General features: G+C 38.8%; 2 protein-coding genes and 1 long non-coding RNA gene across 5 annotated transcripts in view; 1 reads left to right on the forward strand and 2 right to left on the reverse strand.

Moving 5' to 3' along the window:
• Positions 1–4,889, reverse strand: part of LOC147874140 (uncharacterized) — a 29,893-nt gene extending 25,004 nt beyond the window's left edge. The window contains exon 1 of the long non-coding RNA XR_015534650.1: positions 4,793–4,889. This is a non-coding gene — a long non-coding RNA (uncharacterized LOC147874140). The remainder of the gene's footprint in view (positions 1–4,792) is intronic.
• The window catches only part of LOC110835607 (uncharacterized), a 90,173-nt gene extending 73,694 nt beyond the window's left edge, over positions 1–16,479 (forward strand). For both annotated transcript variants that reach the window (XM_087346893.1, XM_087346892.1), the window contains exons 2-6: positions 1,317–1,659; positions 6,248–6,430; positions 12,853–13,022; positions 14,787–14,952; positions 15,183–16,479. In XM_087346893.1, coding sequence (XP_087203019.1) covers positions 1,317–1,659; positions 6,248–6,430; positions 12,853–13,022; positions 14,787–14,952; positions 15,183–15,970 — 1,650 coding nt within the window. In that variant the 3' untranslated portion in view covers positions 15,971–16,479. The remainder of the gene's footprint in view (positions 1–1,316; positions 1,660–6,247; positions 6,431–12,852; positions 13,023–14,786; positions 14,953–15,182) is intronic.
• Pus7 (pseudouridine synthase 7) overlaps positions 8,177–18,284 on the reverse strand; it is a 34,205-nt gene continuing 24,097 nt past the window's right edge. For both annotated transcript variants that reach the window (XM_022076011.2, XM_022076012.2), the window contains exon 11: positions 8,177–16,956. In XM_022076011.2, the coding sequence (XP_021931703.2) occupies positions 16,556–16,956 (401 nt within the window). In that variant the 3' untranslated portion in view covers positions 8,177–16,555. The remainder of the gene's footprint in view (positions 16,957–18,284) is intronic.

Genomic DNA, 18,284 nt, shown 5'->3' on the forward strand with positions numbered 1-18,284 from the left:
TATATGTTTTATGTGCAGTCAGTGTTTTACCTACATCGGATAAAAAGGACCTTCTGATAAGCGGTTTTGGGTAATGAAAGAAAAAGTTTTGGAAGCAGTGACTTAGATGGAAGATTACAAAGTTTGTTGTTTATCGTAACAAAGAGCGATTAAGCATCCTTATGCAGGCGATAACGCCACTGATATTTCAGAACTGCATTGCCCATTGACGAAACGTCTGGAGATACACGAGGTGCTTGCTGCCCTAAAAAATCTTTATGCCTACAATTGCAACTATGTTTTGGACAACTTAAAATTGAACACATTACATCAGATGCGACATTACTTTAATGTAATATTCATAAGGAACATTTAAAAAGGCTTCATTATTTCTTGCCTTCATCATCATTATCGCGTACTAGAATCTTTTACTGTCTTTACTTTATGAATGCGTTGTCTTGTATTTTTGTTCTTTGTGTATAATTTTCTTGTGGTGACTATAATTAGCTCCTGTAATCGCTGAGTTAGCACAAGGAATTATCATCTGGTAGGATGAACGTGAGTACACCACAGCCCAGACTGATGTGACAAGCAGAAGGTTCGACTTTGTAGTCCTACGCGTGACGCAGTTGAAAGTAAAAGGCCCTAAGTCCCTTGTTCTTAACGCCAGAAGAATGCAGGCCTAGTATAGAAAGTCACAACATGTACACCCTATGTCCACACATTCAGGAAAATATATTTTTCTGGAATAACACTCTTGCATAAAAGTCTACATTAAACTATAATTCGTCTGGAATAATTGAAACTTTAAAAAAAAATCAAATAATAAAATATATATATTTATTTTGTACAGTCTATACACAAACGTTTGAAGTTTATTGATGTTGTAAAAATTATATAATATTAAAACATTTTGTTGTGTAAAATATTATATTAGCGCTCTTAATCGTAAATACGATTTTACAATATAATTTTTACAACACCAATAAACTTCAAACGTTTGTGTATAGACTGTACAAAATAAATATATTTAATCAAACACAAACATGACGCATATAAGATAAAAATAAAATAAAAAATAAAATATATGTTTCGACGTGTCTGCAACCAATCATTTTCACTTAAAAAGATTCAAATAACTTTAGAAACTATACAAATGTTCAAAGTAGCATTATAAGACACGGCGTCCATAACACCTCTGCAAATTAGATTCTGTTTTGTCAATACTGGCTTGTAAATTGAAACAACTTGACATCTGCCGTATTATGTAGTTTCATGCTCCAATTGGAGGCTTTAACCTGTACATGCAGCTTTAAAGTAGTTGGTTTGTTTCACAGGTGCGATGCAAATTTGGTTCTTTCGATATGGTTCAACAACTCGACAATAATCGAAGGGTAAGGCAGTGCAATTGGGTTCGCTTTCTGGTGGGAACCGCGAGGTGCAGCGATCCACAGTCGAACGGCGGCGAAACCATGAACACGGACATGGAACCAAACATGACTGCCATGCTGCTGGACGGACAGCCCGTGTTCGAGGCTACAAAATCTATTCTACCTCACACCCTGATAGTAGTCAGCTTCAAAGACACAATGCCATCTGAATCCTGTGAAGGATTTCTGGTATGCAGAGGCATTCCTGTAAGCCAGAAGGACGCGCCACCAAACTCAACGGAACTGCAGGGTAATTTTGACACCTTCATAGCTTACAGCTCATACGAGGTGCGATCGGAAAGTTTCAAGACTGCGCGTATAAAAACCCGTAGACTTATCTCAGGTATTAAATTCATTCATCACCCTCGAAGTAGTTCCCCTGGGAGTGAACACAACGATCTCAGCTCCGCTGCCAAGCCTGGAAGCATCCCTGGAAATCTTTCTTTGTCAGCCTGTCAAGCACCATCTGCGATTCTGCCTGAATCTCTTCTGTCGTCTCAAATCTCCTTCCCTTTAGCTGAATTTTCATCTTTGGGAAGAGGAAGGAGTCACACGGAGCTTAGAAAGGAAGTTGGGGTCGGTTCTTGCAAGATCTTTGAGCTCCTGACAAACGAGAAGTCGATTCTGCTTCTGGTCCTCAGACAGGATGCGTCGCATGTGAAGTTCTTCCTTTAGAATCAGCTGACAGGTCCCATAGCCTATCCCAACAATGTCGCACAAGTCGTTGATGGTACGACGTCGATCTTCGAAACATTTTCCGGCGTTGTGCTCGAAGATGGTCGTCCAGAACGCTCGTCATCATCGACAGAGGTTCAGCCATTTTTAAAACGTGAATGCCACACAAAAGTTTGTGCACGACCCATTGCGGACTCCCCAAATGCTTGCTTTAGCATTTCATAGGTTTCCGTGGCCGTTTTGGCGAGTCTTTGGCAAAATTTGATGCACACGCCATTCCGAAATCGCAGGAGGGTCGGTGTAATGCACTACCAAAACGCCCGTAACTAAGAAACAAATGCTAATTCGATGATGCCGGCTGGCACACTGATTCACTATGAATGTAGGCCGCACCCCCTAAAGACAGAAGCTCGTACTACATCCGGTTCGCCCGCTATTGACACAGTCTTGAAACTTTCCGATCGCACCTCGTATATACATTATAAGTAATGGTTTCAGAAAGATCCACGGGTGGTATATCTCGAACGCGGCAGGGTTAGAGGCCCTCAGATGATCCTTCAGCCGTTAAAGGCATCTGCCATCATTCGGACAGTTGCCCCAAACACTTCTGCAAACCGCAAAACGCGACGTCCTACACTGGAACTGCAGACCCTTCGACGAACGAACTCTTGATACTGTCTCGTAAATAGCGGAGAAAGCGAAGGGTAGAACAGGGAGAGATGAGAATAGAGTTTCTTCATCTTCACTGTCGAAATACGGTATAATAATTAGCTTATAGGAAACCACGAAAGAAATCCGAGATGTTAGAAGGCCAAGACGTTGGGGAAACTCCCTCTGTGATTATTACTGTTATTACCATCATATGGAGATGAGGGGCTCAACTGCATTGAAACAGCATGGGCTAAGGTCCAAACGTGGCCCTCCACAACATTATAATCGCAATGAACGTTCAAATAGACTCCGGCCAACTTCAAGGCACTTGGCGTCAGATGCTTGAACCTCGGGTTACGCCTTGCGGGTGGTTCCATTACATTGACACGTCTACAGAAGAGAGAGGAAACAAGACCAGGTTTGAAGATTTCTGTCTTCTGGGTTGTCACCCTGATGACGGAGGCAGTATGACCTCTGAAACGTTGGTAAACATCGACCAGACTACACAGCGCAACAACCCAGAAGACAGAAATCTTAATACTCTGATGACGGAGGCAGTATGACCTCTGAAACGTTGGTAAACATCTACCAGACGACACAGCGCAACAACCCAGAAGACAGAAATCTTCATACTCTGATGACGGAGGCAGTATGACCTCTGAAACGTTGGTAAACATCGACCAGACTACACAGCGCAACAACCCAGAAGACGGAAATCTTAATACTCATCGCTGTGAAATCCTCAAATCATACAGTTCCAGGTTTCCTGGCTGATGGTAGGTTAGTATATTTACACATTACAGTATTTAGCAAAACTATTTTGATTCTTAACAGTACCGCTGACCGGAACAGTGTATTGGGCAAAAACTTTTTACATTTTTCTCCAGAACTCTGTTCCATTGCTCGCAGTTCTTATGTAGGGAAAGCGAGAAGATACCAGCGAAGTAATTTCCACAGTTTTGCGTAATCTTTAAATTCATTCTACGCACAGCTGTTGTTTGTAAGTGTCTGAATTTTCGTATTACTTTCGCATTATTTTTATCCTACGTTTGTATCGTGGCAATAATTAAAAGCTTGTAGTGGTAAAGGAATCTGGATAGCCGAATAGTCGCGGACACTAATCCTTGTGTTGATTTGGTCGCTGTATCAGTCGAAATTCTCAGTCAGCGCTCTGATGTGATAGGCGAAAAATGGAATTCTCATTCATCGGGAATTTCTCCGTTAACAACGTACGTAGGTGCATTAGTCGCAATGCGAAGAGACTTCGATTACAGCGATCGCAATTTGTGTACACGACTGCGAGTAGCCGTGTGTCCTGGTGGCTTGTAGAGCAGACATCTTCATTCAAGGAGGGGCCCAAGCACGTGTGCCAACCCTGCAAATTGCGTATCAAGGTGACCCCGATGTCGTATCAGGACACTACCTTCATGACGTTCACCAAAAAAGTCCATTCCCAGTTACAGTTTACCAGGTACCGTTTACCAATTCTAGCAATATGTTTCGATTGCAGAAATAATTTATCCTAACAAAAGACGACGTCTTGCGCTCGCCTTTCGTCAGCTTTTTTTTATTGTTTTAGGGGGGGGGGGGGATGGTTGTACATTTATTTCACCTACGAGACGTAATTAAGACGAGGCGTTAAATGTGTTCCACTTTACCGACATTACATCGACCAAAACTGTTTCCTTGCAAAACTTAACAACTGCACTTATATACATTTTTAAAGACTGTTATGTTTCATATTCCTTAACTGATGTCGAAAGATAATTAAGAAATATACATTCTACGCATTTAATTTCAATATGTTAGGTTAGTGTTTTACGTTTTCATTAGGTTAGCTTGGTTATTAAGTTTGGGTTTTAGCAGGGCATTTCAGTTTCCGATTAGTACTTTGGTTTGGATATTAGTATGGAATTTTCATTTTAATTAGGTTAGGTTACGTTAGATCAGTACTTTGGTTGGCATATTACAGCAATAAAAATTTCCGCTATCGGAAAACGACACCTTGGCTCAGATGCCTCCTTTACAAGCCTAACATCCAAAACTTCCCGTCTTACCTTATGAAAACTATATCTTTATAGCTTCACTCCGACACAATACAAACGTCCTTCGAATCAGCCACACCTGTTCGTCGTAGCACGTGGTATGGGGCCATTCACGGTGGACTTACCCAATTCGTCCTGCACTATCCAGCCACGTCAAGGTGGCACTGCATGCAGGTGAAACGGCTCTGGTAGCCGTGTTCCACAAATCGTCACTACTCGTCAGCTGCCTGGAGATATAACTCGTCAGACTTTTGTATTGGCTCTGAGATGACTATGAATGTCTCAAAAAGCTCATGGGTGCTATCTGCTAAGACTGCGAGAGGCATCGAGATACCCAGGGCAGTACAATTTCTCGGAATGCCAGTAAAGGGGATGATAGTAGGACGAGATATTGGAGTGGCTCTTAACCTAACATCGACCATATTGAAAGAAAGGTATATCAGAGACTGACTGTACTTCACTGTCAATAACAGAAACAGCATTTCAATTAGAAATGGTATGATGCATTATAAGCAGCTAATCCAACCCATAATGGATTGTACACGTGTGTGTTACATACTCGCATGACGATAGTTTTTTTATCAGAAAAAACAATGTGAAGTCTTTCTGTCGTTTAACACAAATGAATGGCATGTGCACGATCAGTGATATGCACAATGTTGAAAAGATGCTCCAATTCTTGCCAGATGTTCTTCAAGTGCCTGAACACTGCTGGTCCCAACTTTTCATTGGCTTGATCTATAAACATTCAGTAGGACTCCTTGGACGAGGGATCGGCCCGTCGCAAGGCCCTACCTTTACACAGGTCAGCACAACACTGAAAAACGCTGACAAACATCAATGGCTTGAGTGGGATTCAAACCCACAGTCCCAGCGACCAAGCGGCACAAGGCCCACGCTTCAGACCGCGCGGCCACTGAGGACCCAGTGTCTAATGGATCTTGTAATTTGATTTGATATTTATGGTTTTGCTCAACAAAATATCATTAGCACAGATCAGAAGCTGATGTGTGCCATTCAATTCTAGTCCCTCTTTTGTTTTCTTGAAATTCCTAATGGTACATATCACTGAACATGTCAACAACATTCTTGTACGCATCATGCTCAGTGGATTGCAGAGCCTGAACTATCTGTAACTTTGTGCGTACAAATTAAGTCTTTAATGCATAACTTTGTGTATCATGCTGTGGGATATTTGAAGCTTCCATGATCTTCATCTGATTGACTTCCTTGGACTTTCCTGCACAAAATGTTTCAAATAACTGAGTACACATTAGGCTTCCCCTTCTGGTACACTTAGTGGTAATTACGCTACATGGTAAACCAGACTCAGACTTGTAAAGAAATCTTTCTGTTGAATTACTGATTGTTTTAATGTACCAAGGACTTCATGAAAACTGAACTTTGCATTCTGCAGAACTGTTTACCTTCACTATCACATTTAGAGTTTAACACTTATTATTCTAGATGGTCCATTGGATTTATCCAAGTCATTGATGGAACCTGCCAAGCCACAACTATTTGTAGCCAGTGCTGGTGGAACAAGTAACAGGGTACGCCTCTCTCAAAAGTCCTTACTGCCATGTGAAGTTTGTGGCAAAGTGTTTGACCGGCCGTCTTTACTGAAGAGACACATGAGAACCCACACAGGTAATAAATAATTTCACATAATCTTAAAATTACATACGAAAGTAAGCGGAGATTATTTTGTATTAAATGAATAAAAGATAAGTTTCCAATATATGTACACATTAACTTCCTGTGTAAGCTTTGTATACAGTTAATGAAATATTTAATCTCTACTTAACATGCATAAGCTACTTATTTGCATTTACCAGTATTGAAGGACTCTGATTCAAAATAAAATAAGATACATTTCTTACGAACTGAAGAGAATAAGATACGATATCAAGCCACAACTTCATGGATGGGAAAGTTCTGCAAGGGTACAGCGTTATAATACTGATCTGTCTTGACTGTCAGTCAGTATACTGGCATAGTTTAGGCCGATCATAACGGAGTGTTAAACATTCATATTTTTACTAAGAGTGAAGGAGTTGACCCTGCAATATACAATAAAATCCAGAATATATTTAAATTTTTTTGTTCTGCTGTGCCTGTAAGGAAATGATAAGTCGTGACCACTTCGTATTGCATGGAACTGACAAATACGGGGTAGGTGTGCAGCAGACTGAGCCAGCCATTTGTCTGAATGCTTTGCCATTCCTGTTCTTGATAACACTGCATTGATCTTAACCAAGAAACATGTGACCACACACTGAATCTGTGGTAATAATCATTCATGGGAACCCTGGTTCAAGAAGTGTCTGATAGGTAGCGCAGCAGATGCTGCTCATATTTCTCTGAAGAACTTTTTCAACTTTACTGAGGAAAGGAAAATGGCTTTATTATAAGGCAGAACCAACCTTTGGAATGGGCATGCAGGGAGGTTTCCCAAGACACCAAACCAACTTCAGTATGTTACAAACAGTTATTAAGCAAAGCTTTTGTGGTGACTAAATTATAAAATCTAAGGCGACCAGCCACATTAATTAGAAGCAAAATTCCAACATTTCAGAGAACCTATGTCTCCCTTTTCAAGAAATGATGTCATGGTTGACTACTGTTTGTTGTTTTTATAATTGACATCCCTTCCCATGTGACGATCAACCAATAGGGACCAGGAGACAAACAAATCTCAAAACCATTCACTCAGTCATTGGACCTGGAAAGCTGGTTCTGAATGACCCAGTCAGTTTTGTCTAATATAGCCAATCATCTGTCTAAAGTTGCAATGTATCTTCTGAAATTGTGGTTACCTCTCCGTCTTCTATCTTGTCTGTGTGTTGCTTAACCTTATTTACCATTTAAAAAATGAGAGGGTACAATGCTTGACTCAGCATGAATCCATTGTCCCTGTTAAAATTACTGGGGTGCAGTTGAATTTCCATTGTCTCCCTTACTAGTCTGTCCTGTACTCCTGGCTAGATTGATGACCTCACCAAAGCCAGGTTCTGCAACTCCAAGCAAATGGTTTCATCCAACAGTCACCATTGGTCAATAGCTGCTTGGGAAGTGGCATCAATTATGTATATAAACAACAAACCGTGGCCACTCAGAATATAATTCTCTGGCGAGGGAAAAAGAGCGGGTCTCTGAAGTGTTGGACATTTGCTCTGAACTGATGGGGCTAATCACTAAAGAAAATGTAAAATTAAGCAATACTTTATTCTTTTAACTAAGTGATGCAAAATGTGAATATTAATTTCATTTTCTCTGGATGTTCTTTCCTGACATATGGCATACTTTAATAATCACATGTTTAACATGAATGTTTGGTCCGTTTTTGCATGCATGCGGAGTTGAGCTGAAGTATTACAAACTCTCTAGACCGTATGATAGTGAAAACCACAAAGGTTACCATTTATTAGGAGGGTTTCAGTTTTTTTCATGTGATTACACTTCACAGTGCATTAATAACAAGATTTTGTTACAAAATTTATGTTTAAGATATACAATAGCTTCCAATCAGACTATGAACAGACATAGTTGGGTGTACATCTAAATAAATCAAGGTCCATTAATGTTATAAAACTTTATAGAATTCATCATCCATAAAGATGAAAAAATAGATGCTGGATGCCTACTCTTTGGGTAGTCAAACAAAATAATGTAGCACAGGTGAAACACCATACCTATTCACTTGAATACTTTAGCTTAGTGAGATTAGCTTACATCTATCAGTTATACATATATTAATTACATACATTACATCAATATTATGTTATTCTAATTATAAAAATGCATGTATTAGGTCTGTGTAAGTCTCATGAGTAATAAAACATCTCCTGTATGTCATACTGTATTTACAAGCTATTTTGCTTAGTGCAGGTGAACTGAAATTACCATGTCAGTATGTTTCATAGGTGTTCACAATATAAAGTTGCAAAAAGAACCTACATCTTCACCAATTGTCTGCATGGAAAAACATGGCTGCCACTGAATAGATTTTTATAACATTTTATTTCAGAATTTTTTACATTAATCTGTGTACCCACTTAAATTTTCACCAAAATTGGTTATGAAAGAAGCTATGGTACACAGGGATTTCTTTTTTTTTAATATTCCTATTCTGGAAGCAGATGATTTTTCAGACAGCATATTGGGTGGCATAAGTCAACTTTTACTACAGACAGTATAATTCAAATTCTGTAATCAAATAATACTACGCACATTAATAAAACACAATGAAATCAACATTAAAACACAAGCACTCAAGGAACTGCAAAAACATGACAAGATCCACAGTAATTATGAATTAAGATCTTTATATGAGCACAAACATATTTTGAGAAGTGAACATCAAAATGTTATATACACATAATAACACACAGTACAATTTGCACAGAGGTTCAATCCCAGTTGACTTCAATACAGATTCATGGTGGATGCACTGGCACTGGTTTCTCTTCAAATTCTTTGCTTTCCCTTATTAACCAGTGCTACAGTCATTTGTCATGTCTTCATGGGCTGTGTGATAGCCCATTTCAGGCAGCACAGTATCTATCCTCAGACCTAGTCAAAAGTCTCTCAGATTAGAGGTAGCTTTTTGTCACTGACAAGAGTTTTTATTTCTGGTCTTTGCAGTCTCTACTCTTCAACATTTGTCATGAATTTGTAAAATTTCAGTCTTGGTTGTTTCATTGAAATTCAACAATTAAGATCATTAATTTTATGTATATGTCTACATATTGTTTTATGCCACCATTTCAAGCTCACTGTGGAGCTTCACCAACTTTCTAGCTCTGGCTACTGGACAGCAAACATGACTGCTAATGACAATACCAAAAATATCAGGAAGTCCTATTGCAGCCTTATCATTTGCTGGAAGAAACTAAAGAAAAACATTTTAGTTGGTATCAAGCTGAAACTTTGACATAAATGTTACCATAATGGTAAGCTGTGAGTAGTTTGGACATTTAGTTAAAAAATTGACAGTGGAACCACGGTTCCGGAGAATTTGACGTAAATACGTCTATACGGAAAGGAAGTTTATATATTGGCTTTATTCTAAATATTTCCTTTATACATGCTTTATAATTGAGTAAAGTTTGATTAAGACTTTGCTTATTCAACTTGAATTAGTTACTCTTAAGATGGCTCTGTGGTAGCTGAATGTAATGTAAGGTAAGGTAATGTTTTATAGGTAACAACAATGCCGAGTAAACAGATGAAGTTTCCTAGGTAACAAAAATGCTTGAATACTTAACTTGAATTAGTTATGCTTAAGATGGATCTGTGGTAGATGAATGTAATGTAAAGTAATGTATTTTAATGTAATGTAAATTAATATAACGTTTCCTAGGTAACAACAATGCTAAGTAAACAGATGACGTTTTCTAGGTAACATAACAAAGAAGTTACACTTTTTAGTTTCCCTTTTTCGTAACACTTTTTTGCCGAATGACACTGACCCTAAAATATAGACGTATTTACGTCAAAAAAAGAAACATGGACTACTATTATTTACACGAGGGTCACAGCAGGCATATAAACTGAAATTCTGATCCTGTATGGATGCCCGTTTGTAGAATGAATATAAAGTCTTGAATAATTAAATTAAATTGGACATTACTAGATTGCATGTAGAGTATAAATATACACATTTATTCGAATTGTTATTATTTTTGATAAAGTTTTTCAAACACTTCTTGCAATTACTGATTGAGGTTAGGAACTTGAAACTGCAATGACTTTACATGCAGAAGGAAACCAGTTGCTTTTGTGGTGAGTGTTTGTGATTTTCCTTAATGGTTTTCCTCAGTCGCTCCAAGTAAAATATGGGATGGTTCATATTATGAATGCAAAATTCCTAATTCTTTTCCTGTCACACTCATAATTGTATGTCTTATTATAAGACCTCGCCTAAGAGCCAGAGCATAAGAAAGAAGTTAAAAGGCCCCTGAAGCTTCACAAGGCACCGTACAGCAAAAGTTATAATGCAGTGGGTTTGATGCATGATCACTTTACATATGCATTGGTTATGTTCCAAAACTGGCGTGTGCGAGCGCACACATGTGGGGGTGGAGCTGTGAGTTCTGTTTGTACAGGGTGTCATTTTGCCTGAAGCCAGCCCTGTTGAAAGGATAGCAACCTGCAATACCCTGGAAAAAAGACAGGACTGCAACAATGGAAGCACACAAGAAAGTAGCATTGACTTTCTTCTCAGACTATATCATGTCTTCCACACTGATTTTGTGCCAGTGAAAAAAAACAATAAGTGTCAACTACTACTCACTGTGAATGGAACATGTGCAAGAAAGTACAATCACAAGAAGAGGCTACATTTACTTTGAAAGTTGGAAAGCACCAACACACAGTACTTGATCACACATCCCAAAACCAATTAAATTTGAGGAAATGGGATATTGATGTAGTGTGCAAATAATCAATTTCATTTAGGCTTAATAAATAACAGCCATCTAGGTGCCATACCAACCTGCGTTGGCATGAAAGAATACTGTGCACAGTACTAGTTAAGCAGCAGAATGCATTATTTATTACATACCTCTACAAGCAAAGAGCAAAAGGGCCTGAAATCCTACTCATCATGGTATCCAGTGTTCAAATGGAGCGAATGATCTCAAATTACCAACACTGCATACAGAACAAAACACACAAACCAAGGCCAATGAAGTGACAAATGTGCAGACTGATGAACTCATATGGAGAAACAAAAGTGCACTGGTGCATGAAATCATGTTAAAAATTCACATTACTGTCACTACTAGTAATCAACAGTAAAAGTAAAGCTGTCCCACTATATGTCATGTAGGCGCTTGGGTGAGGAGGATATCTCCTACTCATTCTTGACCTCAGCACTAGATTGGGGTGAGTGGTCAGCTTCACGCCCCGGCTGCACTTTACCCCCAGGAAAGGACACCAGTACCCATTGGATAGGAGGCTGGGTGGGCCCCAGGACTTCAAACCCCGGTCATCCAGTCCATAGCCAGTCACTATACTGACTGAGCTACACCAACGGTAGTACTCAACAGTAATCCATAACGATGTAGGATTTGAGGTCTGAAGATTGCTGTCTTTTGGGTTATTGCGCTGTGTAGTCTGGTACATTTCCACCAATGTTTCAGAGGTCACACTGTCTCCATCGCACTGATAACGGAGGCAGTATGACCTCTGAAACATTGGTGGAAATCTACCAGACTACACGGCGTAATAACCCAAAAGACAGCAATCTTCAATCCATAACAACAACAACAAGTGGCAGTAAATTCAGTGCACTGTGAGTGTCCAAAAATTCAGAAAATATTTCAGCACTTCTGAACCAACAAAATCAGAGGGAAGGGAACAATGTTTTTAATAACATGAAACATCGTTCCTTTACTTTACCCTCATAAGCAATGGGAGCACACAGTCACCATCACTACAACGTTCAAGGCCATACCATCAATGAGTACAATGTTATTCTTGCAACTTGGGGTAAAAGAATCAGGGTGTAAAGGTGACAATTTACCTCCTAATGCCAAGGTCATGAAAGACTGGAACTACCTCAACTACCCTGTACATCTTCATTGTGTGGTGCTTAAAAAGCACCAGGGACAACTTTGCCTTCAAACCATCGTTGTTACTATTTATGTTTACCACAGGTAATTGATAAGCTTTTTTTTCAAACAATAAATATACCTTTCCAATGTGGCAGAGAAGAATTACTGTGCCACTGGAAGAGTCTACAACTCTCCCACAGATGCCACATTGTGTTACTCTGCTAGTCTGATCAATCAAAGTTGAATATTCGAACAATAAGGAAGCTTGTGTTGTCATACCAGCATGTAGCACTGGTGGAAATAAGTGAACTAAGTTAACTTCTACATAACCATGTAGCACTCAGTCAACTGTAGAATTTCATAAGAAAAGTAAAGTCCAGGTCAAACTACAAACACCTTTATCCTCTGCTTCCCCTCCCCCCCACCCCCCAATAAAGTTCTTGATTCTGCACATGGTGAGGTGTTTCCCATGTGTTAGTAAATATTATAATCACAACTATTGCTGTGCAGGTGAGAAGCCTCATATCTGTGAAGTGTGCAACAAGGGTTTCTCAACATCTAGCTCACTCAACACACATCGACGCATTCACAGTGGGGACAAACCACACCAATGCCTAGTGTGTGGCAAACGCTTCACAGCCAGCTCCAACCTCTATTACCATCGTATGACACACACGAAGGTAACAGACCAACATACCAAAGAGTTTGTGTATGTCATTCCATGTCAACTCATCTCTGACTAACTTTGAATGCAATAAATTTAGTGAATTTGTTGAATCTCGTAATAAATATAAAATGTTGTTTTGGTACGTCAATTTCAGAGAAACAACTTTTTGCAGTTTTAAGTTTAACTAATTCTGAATCATTAGACTGTCTATAACCATAGTCCGAATGACGACATGAACCTCATTTATGTACTAATTAGAAGCTCTTAAATGGCACCTTCATTCTATATGTCACATGTGGCTTTTTGCATTATCTTGCAGCTTATAGCCTGATTTTTGAACTTGCCAGATTTGTTTACTTCCAAAATGTTTTGTACGTAAAGCATCTTTCTGGAAAATGTCACTTTGAAGACGAATGGGAAGGAAGTTTTTTTTATAATTAACATTGATCACTCTGATTATAACTATTGTAAGCAACATGTGTGACATTACGGTTCTTGGATCTACTTTTGTAAGAACTTTTGAAGCTGAAATCCACAAAAAGTCTGGTGGTGAAAGACCCATTTGAACATAAGATTTACTAGCTTCAGCAAGATGCAGAATTTTATTTCAATTCCATTTTCATTGACAGTGACAAAATTCCATGTGAAACTTTTGTTAGTGTTCATAATAACTGACAGATAAAGACGGAATAATGGTGTCTACATAAAAGCACGGTTGAAACAACCATATGAAGTCTAAAGCTCATTTTAACATTTCAAGATTGTCACCCAGCATATCGCTGATTGGCTTGGCAGGTTAAATATCTGGCATCAATCTGTAGGCTTTGAGAAGTCTAAGAACATGTGCATGACACTTGGATGCACATTACAGAGAGCACACGTGGATGGGGGGGGGATGGTGGACAGCAGATGGTTGTGTGAGAGCCAGGAGAGATATGGTTCTCCTCACAGCACGTGATATAAGCCGTTTTTGCTCTTCCTCACTTTATAACAAAATACTTTTATGTGTAGGGTCACAATGCTACTTAACATACAAAGATCCGTAACACTTCAAGTTTCACATCCTATTTTTCCTTCCATCAACCACAAAAATTTTCTGCTATGCTCACCAATCATTTTCAGCCTTCTATCTTTAGAACATGTTTGCAGAATTCTGAAACTGAGACACACCAAACCAGAACATTCTCTTGCACATGCAGGAACACCTGGGATAATGAAAAACAAACTGTGGGGCAGCACCATTCCTTACTTTCAGTTTGTGGTCGAGCCACGTGATTGCTGGCAAGAAAATTACGACTTCCGTCTATTTATGTAGTTCCATACACATCAACAAATGTTTCATTCTCAGCCACAAATATCTACACAAAACTAATATTTCATTAATGATTTAGTAATTAGTTCCTTCGGAACAGAATTCTGCATGCCCAGCAATTTTCATGGCACGCCACTTGTTGCACAGTTGCCAATGAGGTTTAAGGTACGAGCGGGGTTCAGTCCACACAACCAGTTCTTAATATCCACATAAATATTTTGTTTACTTTTCAAGTGATCTGTTTCTTTTCCCTCCTTTAAGCTGTAACACTAAATCCAATTTGTAACATCAAGTTCCTTTCCACATAAGCTGTATTTTCACCCTAGTAATTCTGTAGGCTAAATGGTCATGTGAACTGCACACCAGAGGGCCAAAGGCTGCTGTTCCTGCAGTATCCTAGAATGCAGTTACCAATATCTTCCTCATCTTTGTAATATTAACTTTATTTATTCTTCTCTTTTACAGGAAAAACCCCATAAATGTGGCCAATGCTCCAAGTCTTTCCCTACTCCTGGAGACCTTAAAGCACATATGTACATCCACAGTGGGTCGTGGCCTTTCCGTTGTAACATCTGTAGCAGAGGGTTCAGCAAACAGACCAACCTACGTAACCACCTTTTCTTACATACAGGTATGTTGGGAAACATTATGCATTTCATTTTCAGAATGCAAATCTGATGTTAATGTCACAGCTGGTGGCATTATATAACAGAGTATTTCTCATGAGACAAGACATTCAAAATATGACAAATCTCAGACACACAGGATTCTAATTATTAAAAGACACAATTAAATTAAATTCAACCATAAAATATGTTCCATTTACCTGTATGCATTTCATTTGCTGTTTTCTTTCTGTAGGAGACCGGCCATATCCCTGTAAATTTTGTGGAAAGAAGTTTGCTCTGGCTTGTAATCTTCGTGCACATACCAAAACACATCATCACAGTGATGGAAAAATAAATAGCAACAAAGAAATGCCATCAGAAAAAACAGGTATCGCTAACACAGCATATGATAGTGCTGCACCAGGACACGAAGACAAGCTCAATCTGAACCCCCGTAGAGGGACAAGTGATACCAACTGTAAAATTCACAATACCTGGCATGAAAAGAATGACAAAGGAACACAATCGATTCTAGTGACGGCCCCTAACACGTGCTCTCTCCCGACACCAGAAACAATTCAACAGTTCCCGTCCTGTTCTTTAATAAAGAATTTCCATTCATTAGACAGTACTGAGAGTCCAATGAAAATTCCTTCTGCAACTTTTACAGATAACAAAAGATTGTTTCATATGAATTCCAATAATTGTGCACCTGATGATCTGTCTAAATCATTAACACATTCTGATCAATTGCATGATATAAGTAGGCTTGGATACACAAACATTTTGGAAGAACTATGGTCTGGAAATAATTCCTTCATTAATCAGTACAACATTCCACTTTCAGTACTTCCAACACCTTTCAACATTAACATGCCATGTTTAACATCCATATCATTAGCTGATTTACAAGCTTTGTTACTGATGCAAGCAGCTAATATGGCAATACTTCATGGAGGAAACATCGCTTTCAATGATGGGAAGTCACTGAAAAAGCAACTGAATGAACCAGCACAAAGCAGAAGTCTTTTACTAGCCTAATTATGGAAGTTCCCGTAATGAAGATAAAATATACATTGTGTGTTATAAAATAGTTTATTCTGTTTTGTCACTCTGGTAATGAATCTAAACACTCTTAGAGACAACAAATGTATCACTATTATTCAACATTTCAAAATCAGTCAAAACAAATACAAAAGAGAGGTTATAACTGCACTAAAGGATGTTGTTCCTTATACAGTAACTAAAGCAAAATCCTATACTGTTTTGGACATATTCGTGTTGCGTAAAATATATCAAAAAATTTATGTGCTGTAAATGTGACTTGGAACACATGGACAGGAAACACTCAGTGTACATTTACCTAGACTGGAAGAAGCGCAGTGTTTGGTAAGAGAAGATGAAACGTTTGCACGTATTGTTATGTTTCATGTATTATATAATTCAGTATGGCCTACTACATAAGAACTTGTAAGCCACTTTTCTTCATGTATGAAAAGCAGTATCACTAAGAACACATTCAAAATAAATTCATTCAATGTGTAAAGTAACTTACCTTAGATCTGTTATACACATACAATTCTTACCTAAGATTAATCTTCTTTATGACCATTTTGAATTTCAGTTTTAGGTTTCACCTTCCAATTTCATTTTCTTGACCTCTGCAAGAGCACCATCACCTACTTCATGTCCATCAGCTCCTTCAGTAACATCATCCACCTTCCGTTTTGTTGCTCCAGTCACACTGTCTTCTTGCCTTGTGTCAGTTTTACTATCTACTTCTACGGTGGAGTTCCCCTCAGTCTCTACATTTTCATTCTGTGCTGTGGCGTCAGTTTCACCGTCTTCCATCGTTACATTACTTTCTGATGTTTCCTTGCCATCAGTTGTTTTCTTTGCAAGGTAATTGTTGAGAGATGCTTGGTGTATAGATGAAGTATCCACTTTGAGGATCTCTCGGAGAGCCATCGTGGCATATGTTGCAGATGGTAAGCAAAAATCCAAGATCAGGGCTTTGTACAGGCCTTCTGTTTAAAAAGTCATATTATATTACAATTTACTTACTAACAGAATGCTTAGCAAACATCAAAAGATATGAACCTCAACACAATCCACAATTTATATCACATTACACTAATATTTACCGGCATTTATGTGTACGATTGGAAATCAAAACATAAATGCAATACTGGAACATTTTAATTGTATTATTAGCAAAACTGCTGAAGTCTAGTCATACTGTGGCTCAAGGTCAGACAGTGACATGCTGTAAGTGTGATTCAGTTGAAGTCCATTTGTACCAAGTAAGTGTGACATAAAATGGTTGCTCCACTAGAGGTTTGCACCAAGGACGGGCAACATTATGCCCAGTCTGGCTGCAATTTCCACAATAGTTATTCTACAGTTTCTGCATCAACAACACTGGTTCAGCTGCTTCTAAACATTCAATCCACTCCTACACATTTCATTCTGGCAAACAGTTCTGTCCATACCAGGCACCCAATCACTGATGGATATCTTCCCCCTCTGTTACTTCAGACAATAAAAAATACATAACTGCATACTGCTTGTCTTTGGTGTAAACCTCTAGAGAAGCAGTCATCTTTATGTCATGCTCACTCAGTACAAACACGGCACAACTGAACCACGACAACAGTATGTCACAATCTGACCTTGAACTACAGCATGGCCAGGCACCAGCAGTTGCCAATCATATGATGAAAATATACAATACTGCCCTTCAAATCCCTTTGTAATATACCATCAGTAACATGAGGCTCCAATGTGTACTTAGAAAAATTACTTCCAAATTCTTTACTAACAGATGGGTGTATGGTATAATTATGGAGGGAAAACAGGATATTTCTTTCAGAAGAGAGGACCGTGCCATTCATCAGTCTGTAGGTAGAACAGCCCTGGGAAATCTCATTTCAGTCATACAACTAACTCCATCATACAGAGAGGACGGAGTTTGATTAAACATAAGATTGAGGAATTCTTAGTTACTTTGTGAAAAGAAACAAGAAATACAGCACCACACAGTATTTTGCAAGAAACCCCTGAGGAAACAACAAGTCGGAAGACCAAGAAGAATGTGGGAAAATAATCTTAAGAAAATGGTGTAAGGATGTGAAATGGCCCACAGTAATGTAAGCAATGCAAAACATTCAAGTTCTAAGACCTGAGTTATGTTAACTGGTTAATTTAAATGTATCACTGCCACTTTAACAAACTGTCTTAATGTTACTGACTCATTGCCCTGATGATGGAGGTAGCAAGGACCTCTGAAATGTCGGTAAACTTCTACCACACTATGCGGCGCAACAACCCAGAAGACAGCCATCTTCAGACTCAC

Source organism: Zootermopsis nevadensis, unplaced genomic scaffold (assembly GCF_977971745.1).
Source record: "Zootermopsis nevadensis isolate Lab colony 2312 unplaced genomic scaffold, Znev_1.0 Znev_ptg000011l, whole genome shotgun sequence".
NCBI classification, from domain to species: Eukaryota; Metazoa; Arthropoda; class Insecta; order Blattodea; family Termopsidae; genus Zootermopsis; species Zootermopsis nevadensis.